General features: G+C 41.6%; 1 protein-coding gene across 2 annotated transcripts in view; it reads left to right on the top strand.

The window, feature by feature from the left end:
• The window catches only part of LOC123756152 (monocarboxylate transporter 12), a 159,345-nt gene that overhangs the window by 5,674 nt on the left and 130,979 nt on the right, over positions 1-22,692 (top strand). The window contains exon 2 of one of the 2 annotated variants that reach the window (XM_069336568.1): positions 12,922-13,212. The exons of the other annotated variant lie outside the window; for it this stretch is intronic. Within the exon in view, the coding sequence (XP_069192669.1) occupies positions 13,015-13,212 (198 nt within the window). The 5' untranslated portion in view covers positions 12,922-13,014. The remainder of the gene's footprint in view (positions 1-12,921; positions 13,213-22,692) is intronic. 2 annotated transcript variants of the gene reach the window in all.

Below are 22,692 nucleotides of genomic sequence, written 5' to 3'. Positions count from 1 at the left end.
TAATCATAACTCCCAGATCCCTTTCGCAATCCGACTTCGCAATCTCAACACCATCTAGCTCGTATCTTGTAACCCTATCATCATTACCTAACCTCAGAACTTTACATTTATCAGCATTAAACTGCATCTGCCAATCCTTCGACCATTTCAAAACCCTATCTAGATCAACTTGAAGTGATAGTGAGTCCTCCGAATTAATTTCCCTACCGATTTTCGTATCATCGGCAAATTTGCAAATGTTGCTACTCAAACCTGAATCTAAATCATTTATATATATTATAAACAACAGAGGTCCCAGGACAGAGCCCTGAGGCACCCCACTTACAACATTTTCCCACTCTGACTTGACTCCATTTATACTAACTCTCTGTTTCCTTTGGTATAGCCATGCCCTAATCCAGCTTAATATAGCACCCCCAATACCATGAGACTAACTTTTTAATCAGTCTTTCATGTGGCACTGTATCAAAAGTTTTGCTAAAGTCAAGGTACACAACATCGCAATCCTTTCCACTATCAACTGCCTCAACAATGCTAGAATAAAAAGATAACAAATTTGTTAAACATGAACGGCCATTTATAAAACCATGTTGCGACTCAATTATTAATTTATGTTTTTCAAGATGAAGACGAATTTTATTTGCTATTATAGATTCGAGTAACTTTCCCACAATAGACGTTAGGCTAATTGGTCGATAGTTAGACGCAAGTGATCTATCTCCTTTCTTAAAAACTGGTATCACATTAGCAACTTTCCAAAACTCTGGCACTCTGCCTGACTCTATTGATTTATTAAATATGGTAGACAGTGGGTCACAAAGCTCCTCTTTGCATTCTTTAAGCACCCTGGCAAACACTTCATCCGGGCCTGGGGATTTGTTTGGTTTGAGTTTTACTATTTGTTTAAGAACATCCTCCCTGGTAACTGCTAAACTCGTCAACCTGTCCTCGTCCCCACCCACATAGACTTGTTCGGCTGAAGGCATATTGTTAAGTTCCTCTTTAGTAAATACAGATACAAAATATTTATTAAAAATACTACTCATCTCTTCATCACTATCTGTTATTTGACCTGTCTCAGTTTTTAATGGACCTATCCTTTCCCTAGTCTTAGTACGATATAACTGAAAAAACCCTTTAGGATTTGTCTTTGCTTGCCCTGCTATGCGAACTTCATAGTTTCTTTTTGCTTTCCTTATCTCTTTTTTAACATTTCTAACCAGTTGTACGAATTCCTGTTCTAAAGTGACCTCCCCATTTTTAATCCTTTTGTACCAAGCTCTCTTTTTACCTATAAGGTTCTTCAAATTCTTTGTTATCCACTTTGGGTCATTGGTATTCGATCTATTCAATTTGTATGGTATACTACGTTCCTGTGCTTTGTTTAGAATATTCTTAAATAAGTTATATATTGAATCCACATGGAAATCCCCATTTACGTCACCTATCGCTGGGTTCATGTCTCGCTCCAAGACCGGCCCCCACCCCATACCCAAGACTTTCCAATCAATTTGACCCAAAAAAATTCTAAGGCTATTAAAATCAGCTTTTCGAAAATCTGGCACTTTAACAGAATTTTCTCCTACAGGTCTATTCCATTCAATGCTTAATCTGATTTCTTTGTGATCACTGTTCCCTAGCTCACTCCCTATTTCGATGTCATTAATTTGTGTTTCCCTGTTAGTTAACACTAAATCTAAAATATTATTTTCCCGTGTTGGTTCCTTAATGTGTTGCGTAAGAAAGCACTCGTCAATTAATTCTAGAAAATCTTCTGCTTCACTATTCCCTGTTTTGTTCGACCAGTTTATTCCACTAAAATTAAAGTCACCCATGACGTAAATACTGTTAGATCTAGATGCCCTAGATATTTCATCCCATAGATGCTTTGCTTCCATTCTGTCTAAGTTTGGTGGCCTATATATAACTCCTATTATAATATTATTTGCTTTTTCGTATAATTCTATCCAAATAGTTTCTGTGTGTGGCTCAGTTTTGATTCCCTCTTTGAGACTACATTTCAAATTGTCCCTAACATATATGGCTACTCCCCCTCCTCGTCTAATATATCTATCTGTGTGAAATAGTTTAAATCCATTTATTTGATATTCAGCTAATAGTTCTCTATTTTCTACATTCATCCACGTTTCGGTAAGTGCAATAATATCTATTTTTTCTGTGCAGACAAGAGCATTTAATTCGTTACTTTTATTTCTTAGACTTCTACTGTTAGTGTAATATACCCTAAGTGAATTGTTATTTTGAGGCCCTTCTCTTTCCCTGATCATTTTGCCAATTCCTTTCTCCCACAAACACGTACTTTTATTATCTCCTTCCTCCAAATCAATTCCCATACCTCTATCAGCTAACAGTTTAAACCCAAACAAACACCTCTAACCACTGGTTCCAACGAGTTCGCAACAGGAACAACCCCAGCTCTCGATAGATGCACCCCATCACGAGCATACATTCCATTTCTTCCATAGAAGTGTTCCCAGTTGTCTATGAAAGATATTGCATTTGATTTGCAATATCTTTCCAGCCGGCAATTGACACCAAGTGCCCTCGATATCCATTCATTTCTAACTCCCTTTCTTGGAAGAATGCCACATATGATCGAGATTCCTCCCTTGCTCCTAACTAATTCAATGACTGTCCTGAATCTCTGTATTAGTTCCTCACTCCTAACTCGCCCAACATCATTACCCCCTGCACTAATACAAATAATGGGTTTGTTCCCATTTCCCGTCATAATATCATTCATGTTTCCAACAATATCACCAATTCCAGCTCCCGGATAGCAAACCCTTAATCTGTTCCCCCTATCTCTGGCACAAAACGTTCTGTCTAAATACCTCACCTGGGAATCTCCCACAACCAAAATTCGCTTCGATTCTCCCTTTTCCTTTCGAGCAGTTTGAGGGACCTGCGTTTCAATGCTCCTCGTTACTTTGTCTTTGCCACCTCGTTGAACAACAGGTTCAACACAGCACTCGTCCTCTAATACGTCAAATGCGTTAAAAGTCCTTAGGTGTAGGCTATTAGTTGTCGGTTTTGCCAAGGTCTTCTTAAGACCCCTGTCTTACAGAACTTGCCAAGACGAGGACTTCTTAATACTGGTCTCGTCAGTCCTTCTTAATGAGGTCCCGTCAACACTGACCTCCTCCTTCGTTTCCTCCCGAAGTCGTAGCCGTCGTACCTCCTCCCGCAGGGAATCCATCTCTGCTCTCAGAGCTCCAACCAGACTCACCAAATCTTTTACTAATCCTTCCATTATTGCAATAATAATGTTATTAGAATCGGAGCTCCAGCTAACACAACCTCTCACTGTGACTGCGATTTGGAGGAAGGAGGTAATAAAAGTATGTATTTGTGGGAGAAAAGAATTGGCAAAATGATCAGGGAAAGAGAAGGGCCTCAAAATAACAATTCACTTAGGGTATATTACACTAACAGTAGAAGTCTAAGAAATAAAATTAACGAATTAAATGCTCTTGTCTGCACAGAAAAAATAGATATTATTGCACTTACCGAAACGTGGATGAATGTAGAAAATAGAGAACTATTAGCTGAATATCAAATAAATGGATTTAAACTATTTCACACAGATAGATATATTAGACGAGGAGGGGGAGTAGTCATATATGTTAGGGACAATTTGAAATGTAGTCTCAAAGAGGGAATCAAAACTGAGCCACACACAGAAACTATTTGGATAGAATTATACGAAAAAGCAAATAATATTATAATAGGAGTTATATATATATATATTAAAGAAATAAAATTAACGAATTAAATGCTCTTGTCTGCACAGAAAAAATAGATATTATTGCACTTACCGAAACGTGGATGAATGTAGAAAATAGAGAACTATTAGCTGAATATCAAATATATGGATTTAAACTATTTCACACAGATAGATATATTAGACGAGGAGGTGGAGTAGCCATATATGTTAGGGACAATTTGAAATGTAGTCTCAAAGAGGGAATCAAAACAGAGCCACACACAGAAACTATTTGGATAGAATTATACGAAAAAGCTAATAATATTATAATAGGCGTAATATATAGGCCACCAAATTTAGACAGAATGGAAGCAAAGCATCTATGGGATGAAATATCTAGAGCATCTAGATCTAACAGTATTTATGTCATGGGTGACTTTAATTTTAGCGGAATAAACTGGTTGAACAAAACAGGGAATAGTGAAGCAGAAGATTTTCTAGAATTAATTGACGATTGCTTTCTTACGCAACACATTAAGGAACCAACACGGGAAAATAATATTTTAGATTTAATGTTAACTAACAGGGAAACGCAAATTAATGACATCGAAATAGGGAGTGAGCTAGGGAGCAGTGATCACAAAGAAATCAGATTTAGCATAGAATGGAATAGACCAGTAGGAGAAAATTCTGTTAAAGTGCCAGATTTTCGAAAAGCTGATTTTAATAGCCTAAGAAATTTTTTGGGTCAAATTGATTGGAAACTCTTGGGTATGGGGTGTGGGCCGGTCTTGGAGCGAGACATGAACCCAGCGATAGGTGACTTAAATGGGGATTTCGATGTGGATTCAATATATAGTATTTTTAATAAATATTTTGTATCTGTATTTACTAAAGAGGAACTTAACAATATGCCTTCAGCCGAACAAGTCTATGTGGGTGGGGACGAGGACAGGTTGACGAGTTTAGCAGTTACCAGGGAGGATGTTCTTAAACAAATAGTAAAACTCAAACCAAACAAATCCCCAGGGCCGGATGAAGTGTTTGCCAGGGTGCTTAAAGAATGCAAAGAGGAGCTTTGTGACCCACTGTCAACCATATTTAATAAATCAATAGAGTCAGGCAGAGTGCCAGAGTTTTGGAAAGTTGCTAATGTGATACCAGTTTTTAAGAAAGGAGATAGATCACTTGCGTCTAACTATCGACCAATTAGCCTAACGTCTATTGTGGGAAAGTTACTCGAATCTATAATAGCAAATAAAATTCGTCTTCATCTTGAAAAACATAAATTAATAATTGAGTCGCAACATGGTTTTATAAATGGCCGTTCATGTTTAACAAATTTGTTATCTTTTTATTCTAGCATTGTTGAGGCAGTTGATAGTGGTAAGGATTGCGATGTTGTATACCTTGACTTTAGCAAAGCTTTTGATACAGTGCCACATGAAAGACTGATTAAAAAGATAGAGTCTCATGGTATTGGGGGTGCTATATTAAGCTGGATTAGGGCATGGCTATACCAAAGGAAACAGAGAGTTAGTATAAATGGAATCAAGTCAGAGTGGGAAAATGTTGTAAGTGGAGTGCCTCAAGGCTCTGTCCTGGGACCTCTGTTGTTTATAATTTATATAAATGATTTAGATTCAGGTTTGAGTAGCAACATTTGCAAATTTGCCGATGATACGAAAATCGGTAGGGAAATTAATTCGGAGGAGGACTCACTATCACTTCAAGTTGATCTAGATAGGATTTTGAAATGGTCAAAGGATTGGCAGATGCAGTTTAATGCTGATAAATGTAAAGTTCTGAGGTTAGGTAATGATGATAGAGTTACAAGATACGAGCTAGATGGTGTTGTGATTGCGAAGTCGGATTGCGAAAGGGATCTGGGAGTTATGATTAGTAAGAATTTAAAACAAAAGGATCAATGCATAAATGTTCGTAATAAGGCAAATCGGACACTTGGATTTATTAATCGCAGCGTTAGTAACAAGACACCTGGTGTGGTTCTCAAGCTATATCTTGCTCTAGTTAGGCCCCATTTAGATTATGCAGTTCAGTTTTGGTCGCCATATTATAGAATGGATATTAATTCACTTGAACGTGTCCAGCGTAGGATGACTAAGTTAATTCCCCAAATTAGAAATCTTTCATATGAAGAAAGATTAACAAAGCTTAAGTTGCATTCACTGGAAAGGCGAAGAGTTAGGGGAGACATGATAGAGGTTTACAAGTGGATGAATGGACATAACCGGGGGGATATTAGTAGGGTATTAAAAGTATCAACACAGGACAGAACACGAAACAATGGGTATAAATTGGATAAGTTTAGATTTAGGAAAGACTTGGGTAAATACTGGTTCAGTAACAGGGTTGTTGATTTGTGGAACCAATTGCCGCGTAACATTGTGGAGGTGGGGTCCCTCGATTGTTTCAAGCACGGGTTGGACAAGTATATGAGTGGGATTGGGTGGTTATAGAATAGGAGCTGCCTCGTATGGGCCAATAGGCCTTCTGCAGTTACCTTTGTTCTTATGTTCTTATGTTCTTATATAGGCTACCAAATTTAGACAGAATGGAAGTAAAGCATCTATGGGATGAAATATCTAGGGCATCTAGATCTAACAGTATTTACATCATGGGTGACTTTAATTTTAGTGGAATAAACTGGTTGAACAAAACAGGGAATAAGAACATAAGAACAAAGGCAACTGCAGAAGGCCTATTGGCCCATACGAGGCAGCTCCTATTTATAACCACCCAATCCCACTCATATACATGTCCAACCCGCGCTTGAAACAATCGAGGGACCACACCTCCACCACGTTACGCGGTAATTGGTTCCACAAATCTACAACCCTGTTACCGAACCAGTATTTACCCAAGTCTTTCCTAAATCTAAACTTATCCAATTTATACCCATTGTTTCGTGTTCTGTCCTCAGTTGATACTAATATTATCAATATGAAAATATTAGTTGATACTAATATTATCCTGATAGTAAAAAATACTCATTATTAAATGTAAATTTACATTCTTTAATGCACAACTTAGCAAGATTGACAACAATATCAGCAGAAAGAAGTAAACATGATTCATTAGTTCATGAGCAAGATTATCGAGAATATCATCAACCGGTACCTTTGTAAACTAGGAACAAACGTCCAAACAGATTAACTTTACATCAGGAGTGTCAGGAACACTATTCAATTTGTTAACTAATTCAAGAAAGTTGGTCAATTGAATAGTGTTCTTGTTGTTAAGATTTTTCTGGTGATGGTCTGGAGCCGGTCGGCCGAGCGGACAGCACGCTGGACTTGTGATCCTGTGGTCCTGGGTTCGATCCCAGGCGCCGGCGAGAAACAATGGGCAGAGTTTCTTTCACCCTATGCCCCTGTTACCTAGCAGTAAAATAGGTACCTGGGTGTTAGTCAGCTGTCACGGGCTGCTTCCTGGGGGTGGAGGCCTGGTCGAGGACCGGGCCGCAGGGACACTAAAAAGCCCCGAAATTATCTCAAGATAACCTCAAGATAAGAAGATGGTCTGGTTGTGAGAAGAGATTATATGATTATATGTATTGGTATAGGTATAGGTATAGTTTACCTATAGATACCGTATGAGATCTTGCCTATACCTATAGGTAAACTCTGTTTACCTATAGGCAAGATCTCATACGGCATCAACCTAACACGAAGAAGGAAATCCCTCCAATCCCTTGCAGAAAAAGCTGAACATCAATTAAACAAATGTACCCAGAACGACATCCCCAACCAACTCAAGCAAACCATTAACAGTGAACTATTTAACCTGAAACAACAACACAAAACAAGTCCGACATATATATAATTCGACATAATAATAATTATAATTATTATTGAAGCCGGGAAAAACGAGAAACGTACTCATCAACAATCTTAACCCCACGACTCAAAGAAGCAGCAAAACAAATAAAAAAGATGGAAGATGTAACAATAAGAAAAATCAACAAGACAGCATCATATGTGTTGATTCCTACCCAAGAATACATGAATAAATTTAGCGACATCCTTAGTGATGACTTTAAATTTCAACGAAGCACGAGGAACCCTGTGGAAGACCTTAAACGCAAAGTGAACCAAACTATTACCGCAATCAACGCAAAAAAAAGGAAGTGTTCACTTCACTAAGCTCCAGGGCGACTATGGCTTAGAATATGGTTATGGCAATGTTAAGACACACAAACCAGGTAACCAACTACGTCCACTAATTAGTCAAATACCAACTCCAACCTATTACCTGCCAAAAAGATTAAATGAACTCCTAACTCCAAAAACTCCAAGCAACTATAGTCTACAATCATCAACAGATTTTTTAGGATTAATAAAAACTACACAGCCCGATGGAATCATTGCTTCCATGGACGTCGAATCCCTATTTACCAACGTCCCAGTCGACACCATCATAGAAATGATACTGGACAGAGTATACAGAGACGAGAGCACTCCCAAATTAGACATACCGGAGCCACACTTGAAGAGTCTTCTCGAGGCATGTACATAAGAAGCTCCTTTCATCAGTCCGCAAGGGGACATGTCTCTACAAATAGGCGGAGTAGCAATGGGCTCTCCCTTAGGAGTGTTATTCGCTAATTTTTACATGGGAGCCATCGAAGATAGAGTCTTCAGTAGTGGACAAAAACCAAGTGTATACTGCCGTTATGAGCATGACATATTCGTCATAGTAAAATACTCAGATGAACTAATTGATCTAATCAGCCATCTAGAGAAAGAGAGACTATACTCCGATTTACACATGAAAATAGTGAAAATAACAATTAACTATTCTTGGATGTACTAATAACAAAAACAGGAACCTCTTTAAGCACCAACGTATATACTAAACCTACCAACATAGGATTATGCCTGAATGTGAGAGTGAGTGCCCATAAAGATACAAAACCAGTGTTCTCAATGTTTATATTCGTCAAGCGCTTATACACTGCTCCGAATGGAGCAACGTGAGTAGAGAGTTTGAAAGAATAACTCAGGTATTTGTGAACAATGGATATAGCAACACGGAAATAAACACTGCTATAAGAAGACACCTCGACCGATGGTACAATCCTGAACCTAAAACAGAATCCACAACACCTCCAATAAAATTGTATTACAAATTAACTATGCACAGTGAACATAAAAAAGAAGAAAGAATAATGAAAGAAATAATCGGTAAAGAAGTAAAAAGAATTACTCCTAACCAAAACATAGACCTGATCATATTCTACAAAACAAAGAAGACTACCGACCTCCTTATCAAAAATAGCCCGAAGATAACGGAGAACCCTTTCAACTTCTATTTCAGTACATAGGTAATGTCCGCCAAGCTGACGAGGCATTTGACTTGTCATCTTCAATCCAGTGTCCCCAGAAATCACATGAGACAAGCCAATGACATCACCCAAACAAGAGAAATATTGAATAAAAACACTTGTATAAAAGACAAAACCCAAGATGTAAGAAGATTACAAATTCTTGAAGCACTCCACATAAAAGTAGAACAACCTACCATAAGTACTCAAATTATGGAACTATTCACTCTAACTGCCATGAGTAAGAACAAGACCAGAACGTGAAGATGCCAACATAGAAGATACTGCTCGACGAACAGTGCCCACTACGCTTGATTACTCTTTGTGTGTACCCTATTCAGCCTTCTGATCCTAAGCTTCTTTTCTCCTTTATGCCTTACTCTTTACCCTTATGTTTACCCAACGTATTCCCACGTTTTACACCGGACCTCATTGTTCAATTCATTTGTATTCACCTGACCCACTATTAATATAAATATAATGACCATATCAGTGTGTCGCTCTTACATCCAACAGATGGCGCTGTTTAAAAAAAAAAACAGGATTTTTTTCGTCACAGACGTGACATCAATATGGTATGCACATAAAAACCTGTTTGGATGCGAATGGAACATTGTGTGAAAATTTCAAAGCAATCGGTGAAGAACTTTCGGAGATTAGCGATTTTGAACAAACCAACATTTCCATTTTTATTTATATACTAGCAGTACCCGCCACGCGTTGCTGTGGCTCAGTCTGGTTAAATGGAAAGAAAGAAAATAGAAAGCGCACGTTTCTAATATGTTTAATTTCACAATGCTTGTGGGTATACAATATTTTTTGTTGTTCCATTGTCTGTGGAGATATAGAGATTGTCTGGTTTGCCGACTCTAGAACACTCAACATATAATTGTCCACGTAAGAAGCAATCCGTGTCTAGATATAAACTGCACAATTCTAAAGATTGGCCCCGAGCTTTGTTGATGGTGATTGCAAACGCCAATCGAACTGGAAATTATAATCTCTTTAATTGAAATGGCATATTTGTTGGAGTCATAGGAATGCGAGGAATGAGGACATCTTCCCCTTTGAAAGGTTCTGTCAGATTGTTGCTTCTACGACGTCGCTGATTAATTTTTTTACTGCAAGGTGCGTGGCGTTGCAAAGGTTTGGCTGGTTGATGTTTCGCAACATGATAATTGGCAAGCCGATCTTCAATTGTCGTACGTGTGATGGTATCCCTGGAAGATCAAGTGAATTAACAAATTCTGTTGGATAATTAACCGCTTCATCTGCTGCCACAACAGTTTCGATGGACTTGTATGTGACTGCCTCGCTTTGAATGTTATACTGAATAATATTGTTAAGGTCGTAGACGCTTTGTTCTTGGCCACAAGAATAGCTCGTTCACTCAGCCAATCGTGATTCTTGTAATTGGTTTCAATATTGGGAAATACTTTTTCAACCAATTCATCTTTTGACGTCACTAAATTGCAGAAGTTATGAGACAACGAAATTCGTCTTGAGGTCAGATCAACCGGCACGTTTACGTTCCCAATTTCTAAAAAATTAAGTGAGAATATCTCAGCTGATGGATCGTTTTCCAGTAGCTACATAACTACACACATATTTGTAGTTAATTAAATGTCTTGACGTGGTGCCACAAAGTAGAGTATATCAGGCAAGCATTTATTTCGTCCACTGGTGGAGACCGAGGAGTTACAGGTAATGTTTGCCTGAAATCTCCTGCAAGCAATATTAATGTGTTCCCAAATGGTCTGATGTTTCCACGCAAATCTTGCAATGATCGATCAAGAGCCTCGAACAATTTTTTATGGGGCATTGTGCATTCATCCCAAACAATAAGTTTGCATTTCTGCAATACTTTTCCCATGCCGGATGCGTTAGAAATGTTGCACGTGAGAGTCTCAATGAATTGCATGTTCAATGGCGATTTCAAAGTCGAAGTAGCAGTTCTTCCACCTGGCAGCAATGTCGCAGCAATTGCGGACGATGCAAGAGCTAAGGTTATGCCATTTTGGGATCGAAATGCTGCCAGAATCAATGTAATTAGGAATGTTGTACCAGTTCCTCAGTGTGCACCTAAGAAGATTTCTTCAAGCCCGTTATTGACAGTTTGAATTATATGATTGTTAATGTCTTTTCGTTCAAGCGTTAGCCTAGGAATATTAGATTAAACATACGACAACAGATCGCCCGTGTTGTAATGTTGTTCACGACGAAATTCTACATCGAACGAAGCAGCAGCAGATTGATTCGATGATGGCATTTCCAATTGATTTAAAACTTTGTTCGCAATTTCTAAGCACAAGTCTTCAAACATTATTAATGCTTCGTTGAAGATTTTTGCCGTAAAATTCATGTTCATATTTGAATTTTCTTTGCGTATTCGACGGATAATATCTTCAGCCATGTGCGATTTATAATTATTCCATAACTCTGTTGGAGATAACGGACAGCCGGAGGTCAATATGATTGCAAACAATGAACGAATTTGATTTGGATGTGATGTGTTGGACGCGTCATCCTAATGCCGATCGTTGTCCAATAAATTCAGAGCTTGACATGCACTATGGGAAGTGGCATGTTGACAAATCATGCCACTTGACAAATCTCAATTGCTGGAAAGACGTTGGACCAGGCACATTTACCAGCAGCATGCGAAGAAAGAAGCATTCATCCTGATTAGGATGCATGGTGTACAGTCTGCCTATCGTAGTTTATTTGAATATGCCAAGATGTCCATCGACTCGCTCTCCTCGTTTGCGTCGTTCAAATGATTTTCTACTGGCATTCCACATGTATTACATAGGCACTTCCGAATACTGCCTTGTTTTCCCAAACACGTCATTTTGACATAACGTGAAGCAAGCAGTTAACGCTGTAGCCGGTGGATTCATAGCTGTTTGTTGCACATTTGCAGCTGTGAAATAAACGTGTTGTCCATTTTCATGTTTTCAACACAAAAACAAAAAATACTAACGAAATATTTCAATTCAAACGCAGATCAATCGACACAGCTCAATATCACCACCAATTGCACTGAAAAATAACAAGAACAGTTAAAAAAACGAAAAGAAAAAATAAAAAACAAATAAACTATACCCACGAAATGAACGGTATGGTAAACAACACAGCTCAATTCCAGTGCAATGTCACACAAAATAATTAAATCAAAATGATAATAAATCAAAATCTATGAAAATTCAATTTATCAATGCAATCCGAAACATTGTGATGGAATCGTAACATATTTTGTATAGCTTGTGTTGGTCTTACGTGCAACAGATGGCGCTATTTAAAATAATCATATATTTACCTGTCACATATGTGGCATCTATATTGTAGGTATATAAAAACTCGCACGTATTCGAATGGAACGTTGTGTCAAAATTTCAAAACAATCGGTAAAGAGGTTTCGAAGATTTCCCTCACATGAGAAGCACATGAAAAACACAGTTTTTCATATAAAGCCTGTTTTTTCCTGCCACACACGTGATATCGATATAGTATGTATATAAAAACCTGCTCGGATGCAAATGGAACGTTGTGTGAAAATTTCAAAGCAATCGGTGAAGAACTTTCGGAGATGAGCGATTTTGAACAAACCAACATTTTCATTTTTATGTATATATATATATATCTATATCAATAACAGATACAGTAAGATCCTCATTACAAGAGACCTCAGAGATCGTCCTCACCAACAGTGTGCTTGTTGAGGCACTTTTGGGCACGTATAACATTGCTGTATTCCTCGAAGAACAATTGGACAAACAGAGTGATGGGGGGGGGGGAGGGGGACGCAAGAAACACAACAAATATAATTATAATTCTAAAATTTCAGGAAATGGCAAATGGTAGCACTAAGAAAAATGCAGTGGAGGCCCAGTCATGTGAACATTGAGTGTACATTTGCTTTGCATCCAACTTAGAAACAATGAGGAACAACCACAGGTGTAATGAAGATGAAGAATCGAACTTGCCCAGCTTTAGTGAATGTGACCTTTCAGGTGAAGAAATAATAAGGAAGAGAAGAGAAGTTGGAAGTAATGGAGACGGGGAGAAGGAGGAGAAGGATGTAGCACCAGACGGCGGCTGGGGCTGGGTGGTAGTGTTCGGTGCCTCGCTCATTCTTGTAAGTCTGCCTTTTGTTTATCTTTATTTGCAAAGTATAATATTATCTCATACTGCAATATTATAGACAATTCAACATTCACATGCATTTTTTTTAATTTAAATCGGAAAGGGAATGGAAAAATATATGCAAAGGCATGTTTCTCCTTGGATTCGAACCCTAAGCCCTGTGATTTAGGATAAGTATCATATGTTCCATACAATCAATTCGTCACAAAATATATACAAATATGGTAATTTTCATTGTTTTGTGTTTTTTCAATCTAACTATGTATAAAACTATGACAATCAGAGTCTAGTCTTGGCCTACATATGAAGAAACACTCAGTGCATAATATTAAAATGTGTTTATGATTTGTATTATAACATGTATAAAACCCACTTTCTGAGTCAGGGACCAGATGTATTAAGACAAATAATGACATATTAGCATATGCAGTAGACTTCTTTTGTACTTTTGTTGTGAGCAATGAATAGTTTGCTAATTTTATAAAAATATACAATAAGACATCATAATAAGAATTATAGACAGTATACATATACAAATAAACATCATAATCTGCATTGTTCGATATCGTACATGTGTCCTGCAGGATATCTAACTTTAAAGTTCTGAATATTATTCACGTACATCGGTTTTCAACCAGGGGTTCACGTACCCCATTATAGTACGTCAGTAGTTTATAACGGGGAATGCATAGACCAGCCAGATGAAACTTTCCAACTATCTGATAAGTCCATTGATTTAAAAAAACTGTGTTGTTTCTGAGATGAAAACAGCCCCTTTAGGTATATTTGCTATCCAGTCGAATGATACCATAGGCTGAAACATTTGTACAAATAGTGATAATTAACTGTAGTTTAATCCTCTAAACTAATTAGCTGTAGTTTAATCCTCTTAATGTAGTTTAATAATGTATGTACTGTAGTTTATCCTCTCCCTGAATCTCTATTTTATTGCAGCTTCAGAGTGCAGTCTCATTCTGTGTATACTGAACCTTAAATGCAAAACCCATTTTTCCTTACTTATATATTATTATAATTAATATGCCGACCTTGTACATATTAAGTGTTTCATTTATGACAATTAATAATCTTTGCTTCTATATTAAGCCACCTTTCAATAGCCACATTAGTTATCTCATCAGATATTAATTTATTAATAATTTACATTCATGTTAATTATCATCATTGTTTTTTTCTTTCACATTTATTTATGTATTACAGAATTAGAATATATATTATTTTTCCACCCTTTTTCGTTTAAGTACCTAGTTGCAACTTTATGTAATTTGTTGCAATTTCTTGTAAGTAAATTTGTAAACGTTTTATAGATTTACTCCTTTTTAGCCATAACTAATTTGACCTTTACCTGTTTGTAAAGTACATTTTAGGTAGTATTATTACCATTCTATTTTCAATTACATTCACACACATTTATAATTAACATCGTTACTCTTAATTATTCAGATATTAATAATTAAATTTACCTGCCTGTGAAGTATATATTAAGCAGTAAGTTTCAAATCTCCATATAGGGTTCTGAATGCAGCTAAAGTAGATTCTGAACTAAACCTATTGCTAAGTATCTGAAAATGGTCTCGACAAGGGCAGACAGCATTTGGTTGACAGAGCCTGGAGATGTTATGAAGCTGGATTTAGAATTGCATCAGTGTTTTGGCATTTACGGCTTCAGCAGTTATGAGGTCCCATGAGCTTTTACTCCTGTGGGTGAACAAGCAGCTTCTGTTTTCTGTTTTACATTGTAGGTTGCTGAGTTTGAAACCGTTGCTTCAAGTTTGTGTTGCATTTGACCTTTTAAAAAAGTGGTCTGAAAATTTCAGTAATTGGCAGACTCTAACTCCAATGTCGTTTTCGTCATCAATCTGCTACAAGGTAATGTTGTTGATAGGTAATTGTGATGTGCACTGCTATGTCCCACAAACAAGGTCTTGCATTTTTTAATAATTAAAAGCACTTACGTGTCTTCTGATCTTTTGTGGAGTTGAAGTAGAGATCTTTGTAAACCCTCTATCATTGTCACTTCCTGCTTTACCATAAATCTTAGTGTCATCTGCAAATTTGAGGATGTGGGTTGTAATATCCTTGTCTATGTCATTGATGTATAATACAAAATGGGATGGGACCAAAAGGGAGCTCTTTGGTACCCCACTTACCTCTTTTATCTAGTCAGATTCATTTACGGTCAGGACGACCCTCTGCTATTTTTTCTTTAACCACTATTATATCCATTCTAGTATAACACAATTTATTCCATGTTCTTGTAATTTAATTTAAAGTCTTTCATTTGGTACCTTATCGAAAGCTTAAGCGAAGACCACGTGTGTTACATCTGCTGTAAGTCCTTTGTCTGAATAAACGGTTAACGTTTCCAAAAATGTGAGCAGGTTTGTAAGGCAGGATTTATTTTGACCAAACTATGTTACGTTGATTTTACTAAGATTGTTGAAGGTGAGATAGTGAATGATTCCCTCAATTAGGAGGGAATCATTTCTTAGTTGTAGGAACATAACTTAATTCTAGTAGTGTAAACGAGGACCAGAACCCTGCCCAATACCTAAGCAGGTGAACCAATTAGGCCCCCCCTGCTCAGGTGTTGCACAGGGCTCTAGTCCTCAAGGATTAGGGGGGGGGGACCCTGGGGGAGGGGGAGGTGCGCGCACGTGTGGTCCTGCAGTGAGATGAGCGTAGCCCGCGCTCGCGCCTGCCCCGCCCGCGTGGCACTAGTCCTCAGGTAGAATAATGTGTAGCACTGGATTTGTGTGTGGGATGTGGGCAGAGAGGATAAGGGGGGGTTGGACACACCAGACACAGGTGAGGGCGTGGAAATCATCTCCAAGGGTGAGATGAGTGCCCCCGCCCGTGCGGCACACTTCCTCAGGTAGAATAATGCGTAGGACTGGCTCCGTGAGGGGGATGTGGGTGGAGGGGAAAAGGGGGAGATGTGTTAGTAGGTGTGTGTTGCATATGTGCAGGTGTGTAATATGAAAAAATACATGTAGATAGCGTAGCGTTAAGCGACATATGTAGTTATATATAAATCTATCTATATAAATAAAAATGGAAATGTTCGTTTGTTCAAAATCGCTAATCTCAGAAAGTTCATCACCGATTGCTTTGAAATTTTCACACAATGTTCCATTCGCATCCGAGCAGGTTTTTATATGCATAATATATTGATGTCACGTCTGTGACGGAAAAAAACATGCCTTTTATGAAAAACTGAGTTTTTCATGTGATTTTCATGTGAGAGAAATCTTCATAACTTCTTTACCGATTGCTTTGAAATTTTTGGCACGATGTTGCATTTGAATAGGCGCGTGTTGTTTCTATATACCTACTATATCTATGCCTTACCTGTGACCGGAGAAAACATGATTTTTTGGAAAAACATCGCCATCTGTTGGATGTAAGAGCAACACATGCTGTAATCTCCCAAAGTTCTTTACCGATTGCTTTGAAATTCTGACACAACGTTCCATTCGAATAGGCGCGTCTTTTTATATACCTACTATATAGATGCCACACCTGTGACAGGTAAAAATATGCGTTTTTGAAAAACAGCGCCATCTGTTGCACTTAATATCAACATGCACGCTACACTGAATGTCACGAATTCCATTTCAATGTTTCCAACTGCATTGATAAATTTTATTTTCATAGATTTTGATTTATTTAATTTTTTTTGTAATTATTTTGTGTGATATTATGTTGGAATTGAGCTGTTGTTTACCATACCGTTCATTTTGTAATTATAAGTAAAGATGCCACACCTGTGACAGGTAAAACTATGCAATTCTTGAAAAACAGCACCATCTGTTAACACACATGCTATACTAATTATATTACAATTACATTTCAATGTTTCTGATTGCATTGCTAAATTTAATTTTCATAGATTTTAATATATTTTCATTTTGATTTAATTATTTTGTGTGAATTGCATTGGAATAGAGCTGTGTTGTTTACCATACCATTCATTTCGTGAGTATAGCTATTTTTTTTTACTTTTTCATATTTTCATTTCATTTTTGAACTGTTTTTCTTATATTTCAGTGATGGGAACATCAGTTCACTTGATGTTCACAATTTTCTGATGGGAACATCACACCATTTGGGAAGGCATCGGACGAGAGAGTGGGGAATGGTGGGGAAGGACAAGGGGACAGGGGGAGTTTTGGATGGTGGAGACGAGGGGATGGAGGGAATGGAAAATGGTAGGGAGGACAAAGGGACATGGGAGTGAGGCATGGTGGGAAGGAAGAGAGGATGGTGGAGTGGGGAATGGTGGGGAGGACGAGGGGACGGTGGAGTGGGGAATGGTTGGGAGGCCGAGGAGACGGGTGAGGGGGGAATGGTGGGGAGGACTGGGGGACAGGGAAGGTTGCTGTGGCTCAGCAATGCCCATGCATTGCTGAGCCACAGCAACATGTGGCCGGGTACTGCTAGTAGTTAAATAAAAAGTAAGTAGGATCGAGAAGGCTATGTTGAGGGAGGAGAGGGGGAGCGCCAGTCAGGGGGAGGCCTGCCTAGGAGATCGACTTTTTTTAGGTGTATGGTTAGAGAAGGGCGTTTGAAGCAGGTGAGGGGAGTGAAGAGGACCACCCAGAGCTTTGGTTGGCAGTGGGCCTCACACTCTCAATCTCATGTTAAACACTATGTCTGTGGTATGTAGGAAAAGGCTGGATGACAGAGTGAAGTGTGTGTATATTTCCAAAACGTTGGGGCTATCTTACCATCGTCCGCCACCGTCGTGAGGTAACCCAGGAGGTCTCTGCTCTCCGCTGTCGCCGACAGTCAAGGGGTACCCAAGTCTTGTGTTTTGAAAGGTTATCCTGTCCAATCTCACCTCCGTAGTGGCAGGGGGCGTCAACAACACAGCACGCAGAACTTAAACATTATTTCTCAGCCTAATATCCCATTTACGGCTGTAGAGGTAAAACACTCTAGTTTTTTTTAAACAATATGTCTGTTTTATGTAGGAAGGAGTGGATGGCCAAGTTAAGTGTGTATATTTGACCAAAAACATGTAATTTTCTCACGTTAGCCTCCAGCAGCGTTATCACCTACTGCCTCTGGCAGCCTAACCCTTCATCACCAGGTGTAAGAGGAGTGAATCATTACATCATTTGTTTCGTCTCACAGCCCATGTTCACAGCAGGGCTTCTGGGCGATGAGTGTGATGTGAGCGAAGCATGGAGGCTCTCTCCTCCCTCGTCACGTCCCTCTGGAAGAATACTTTTTTAATTCTCCCACATATTACAAATGGCTCTTCCTTGTTAAATTCTTCTCCTTTGTAGTCTCGCTTACAAACACAATCTTTAACACACGGCCTCTGTCCGTGTTGTACCAGCCTAACCTGTAAACTCTCTCATTGCTCTCAATGTTCAGCTCCTTCCATCTCTAGCCCCTTTAGTAATACATTCACTGCCGCTCTGTCCGTATCGCTCGTTGAGCAGTGCAGGAGAGGTGTTGTGGGTTGTGATGAGCGGGGCAGGAGAGCGGAGGTGTTGTGGGTTGTGGTGAGCGGTGCAGGAGAGATGTTGTGGGTTGTGGTGAGCGGTGCAGGAGAGGTGTTGTGGGTTGTGGTGAGCCGTGTAGGAGAGCGGAGAGATGTTGTGGGTGGTTGTGAGCGATACAGGAGAGCGGAGAGGTGTTGTGGGTTGTATTGAGTGGTGCAGGAGAGGTGTTGTGGGTTGTTGTGAGCCGTGCAGGAGAGGTGTTGTGGTTTGTGGTGAGCGGTGCAGGAGAGGTGTTGTGGGTTGAGGTGGGCGGTAAAGGGAAGGTGTTGTGGATTGAGGTGAGCGGTGCACTAGAGGTGTTGTGGGTTGTGGTGAGCCGTGCAGGAGAGGTGTTGTGGTTTGTGGTGAGCGGTGCAGGAGAGCAGAGAGGTGTTGTGGGTTGTTATAAGTTTTGCAGAAACGTGTTGTGGGTTCTGATGAGTGGTGCAGGAGTGTGCAGAGATGTTGTGGATTAAGGTCAGCGGCGCAGGAGAGGTGTTGGGGGTTGTGGTGAGTGGTGCAGGAGAGCGGAGAAGTGTTGTTGGTTGTGGTGAGCGTTGCAGGAGAACGGAGAGGTGTTGTGGGTTGTGGTGAGCGGAGCAGGAGAGCGGAGAGGTGTTGTGGGTGGTTGTGAGCGTTGCAGGAGAGCGGAGAGGTGTTGTGGGTTGTGTTGAGGGGTGTTGGAGAGCGGAGAGGTGTTGTGGGTTGTGGTGAGTGGTGCAGGAGAGCAGAGAGGAGTTGTGGGTTGCGATGATCGTTGCAGGAGAGCGGAGAGGTGTTGTGGGTTGTAGCGAGTGGTGCAGGAGAGCGGAGAGGTGTTGTGGGTTGTGGTTAGCGGTGCAGGATAGGTGGTGTGAGTTGTAGTGAGTGGTGCAGGAGAGGTGTTGTGTGTTGCGGTGAGTTGTGCAAGAGAACAGAGAGGTGTTGTGGGTTGTGGTGAGTAGTGCAGCAGGGCGGAGAGGTGTTGTGGGTTGTGGTGAGCGGTGCAGGAGAGGTGTTGTGTGTTTCGGTGAGTTGTGCAGGAGAGCGGAGAGGTGTTGTGGGTTGTGGTAAGCGGTGCAGGAGATCGGAGAGGTGTTGTGGGTTGTGGTGAGTGGTGCAGGAGAGCAGAGAGGTCTTGTAGGTTGTGGTGAGTGGTACAGGAGAGCGAAGAGGTGTTGTGGGTTGTGATTAGCGGCGCAGGATAGGTGGTGTGAGTTGTAGTGAGTGGTGCAGGAGAGGTGTTGTGGGTTGTGGTGAGTGTTGCAGGAGAGGTGTTGTGTGTTGCGGTGAGTTGTGCAAGAGAGCAGAGAGGTGTTGTGGGTTGTGGTGAGTAGCGCAGCAGGGCGGAGAGGTGTTGTGGGTTGTGGTGTGTGGTGCAGAAGAGTGGACAGGTGTTGTGGGATGTGGTGAGCGTTGTAGGAGAGCGGAGAGGTGTTGTAGGTTGTGATGAGTGGTGCAGGAGAGTAGAGAGGTGTTGTGGGTTGTGGTGAGCTGTGCAGGAGAGCAGAGAGGTGTTGTGGGTTGTGGTCAGCGGTGCAGGAGAGCGGAGAAGAGTTGTGGGTTGTGGTGAATGGTGCACGAGAGCGAAGAGGTGTTGTGGGTTGTTGTGAGTCATCTAGGAGAGCGGAGAGGTGTTGAGGGTTGTGGTGAGTGGTGCAAGAGAGCGGAGAGGTGTTGTGGGTTGTGTTTACTGGTGCAGGAGAGCGGAGAGGTGTTGTGGCTTGTTGTGAGTGGTGCAGGAGAGTGGAGAGGTGTTGTGGGTTGTGTTAACTGGTGCAGGGAAGCGGGGAGGTGTTGTGGGTTGTGGTGAGCGGTGCAGGAGAGGTGTTGTGGGTTGTGGTAAGCGGTGCAGGAAAGCGAAGAGGTGTTAGGGGTTGTGGTGAGCGTGCAGGAGAGCGGAGAGGTGTTGTGGGTTGTGGTAACTGGTGCAGGAGAGCGAAGAGGTGTTGTGGGTTGTGGTGAGTGGTGCAAGACGGCGGAGAGGTGTTGTGGGTTGTGGTGAGCGGTACAGGAGAGCGGAGAGGTGTTGTTGGTTGTGTTGAGTGGTGCAGCATGGCGGAGAGGTGTTGTGGGTTGTGGTGAGCAGTGCAAGAGAGCGGAGAGGTGTTGTGGGTTGTGGTGAGTGGTGCAAGAGAGTAGAGAGGTTTTGTGGGTTGTGGTGAGCAGTGTAAGAGAGCGGAGAGGTGTTGTGGGTTGTGGTGAGCGGTGTAAGAGAGCGGAGAGGTGTTGTGGGTTGTGGTGAGCGGTGTAAGAGAGCGGAGAGGTGTTGTGGGATGTGGTGGGTGGTGCAGGAGAGTGGAGGGTGTTGTGGGTTGTAGTGAGCGGTGCAGTTTAGCGGAGAGGTGTTGTGGGTTGTAGCGAGTGGTGCAGATGAGCGGAGAGGTATTGTGGGTTGTGGTTAGCGGTGCAGGAGAGGTGTTGTGAGTTGAAGTGAGTAGTGCAGGAGAGGTGTTGTGGGTTGTGGTGAATGGTGCACGAGAGCGGAGAGGTGTTGTGGGTTGTAGTGAGCGGTGCAGGAGAGCGGAGAGGTGTTGAGGGTTGTGGCGAGCAGTGCAGGGGAGCGGAGAGGTGTTGTGGGTTGTGGTGAGTGGTGCATGAGAGGTGTTGCGGGTTGTGGTGAGCAATGCAGGAGAGTTGAGAGGTTTTGGGGGTTGTGGTGAGCGGTGCGGGAGAGCTGAGAGGTTTTGGGGGTTGTGGTGAGGCGTGCAGGAGAGCAGAGAGGTGTTGTGGGTAGTGGTGAGCGGTGCAGGAGAGCGGAGAGGTGTTGTGGGTTGTGGTAAGCGGTGCAGGAGCGCGGAGAGGTGTTGTGGGTTGTGGATAGCGGTGCAGGAGAACGAAAAGGTGTTGTTGGTTGTGGAGAGCCGTGCAGGAAAGCGGAGAGGTGTTGTGGGTTGTTGTGAGTTGTGCAGGAGAGCGGAGACGTGTTGTGGGTTGCGGTGAGTGGTGCATGAGAGGTGTTGGGGGTTGTGGTGAGCAGTGCAGGAGACGTGTTGTGGGTTGTGGTAAGCTGTGCAAGAGACCCGAGAGGTGTTGAGGGTTGTGGTGAGAGGTGTAGGAGAGGTTTTGGGGGTTGTGGTGAGCTGTGCAGGAGAGGTGTTGTGGGTTGTGGTGAGCAGTGCAGGAGAACGGAGAGGTGTTGTGAGTTGTGGTGAGCGGTGCAGTAGAGCGGAGAGGTGTTGTAGGTTGTGGTGAGCCGTGCAGGAGAGGTGTTGTGGATGTGGTGAGCAGTGCAGGAGAGCGGAGAGGTGTTGTGAGTTGTGGTGAGCGGTGCAGTAGAGCGGAGAGGTGTTGTGGGTTGTGGTGAGCCGTGCAGGAGAGCGGAGAGGTGTTGTGAGTTGTGGTGAGCGATGCAGGAGAGGTGTTGTGGGTTGTGGTGAGCAGTGCAGGAGAGGTGTTGTGGATTGTAGTGGGAGCAACAGGAGAGCGGAGAGGTGTTGTGGGTTGTAGTGAGCCGTGCAGGAGAGGTGTTGTGGATTGTAGTGGGAGCTACAGGAGAGCGGAGAGGTGTTGTGGATTCTGATGAGCGGTGCAGGAGAGGTGTTGTGGATTGTAGTGGGAGCTACAGGAGAGCGGAGAGGTGTTGTGGGTTGTGATGACCTGTGCAGGAAAGGTGTTAGGTGTTGTGGTGAGCGGGGAAGGAGAAGTGTTGTGGGTTGTGGTGAGCGGGGCAGGAGAGGTGTTGTGTGTTGAAGTGAGTTGTGCAGCAGGGCGGAGAGGTGTTGTGGGTTGTGGTAAACGGTGCAGAAGAGGTGTTGTGTGTTGCGGTGAGTGGTGCAGGAGATCGGAGAGGTATTGTGGGTTGTAGTAACTAGTGCAGGAGAGCGGAGAGGTGTTGTGGGTTGTGGTGAGTTGTGCATTAGGGCGGAGAGGTGTTGTGGGTTGTAGTGAGTGCTGCAGGAGAGCGGAGAGGTGTTGTGGGATGTAGTGATTGTTGCAGCAAGGCGGAGAGGTGTTGTGGGTTGTGGTGTGTGTGGTGC

Source organism: Procambarus clarkii, chromosome 36, assembly GCF_040958095.1.
Source record: "Procambarus clarkii isolate CNS0578487 chromosome 36, FALCON_Pclarkii_2.0, whole genome shotgun sequence".
Classification (NCBI taxonomy): Eukaryota; Metazoa; Arthropoda; class Malacostraca; order Decapoda; family Cambaridae; genus Procambarus; species Procambarus clarkii.
This window is presented reverse-complemented; position numbering and strand designations above follow the sequence as displayed.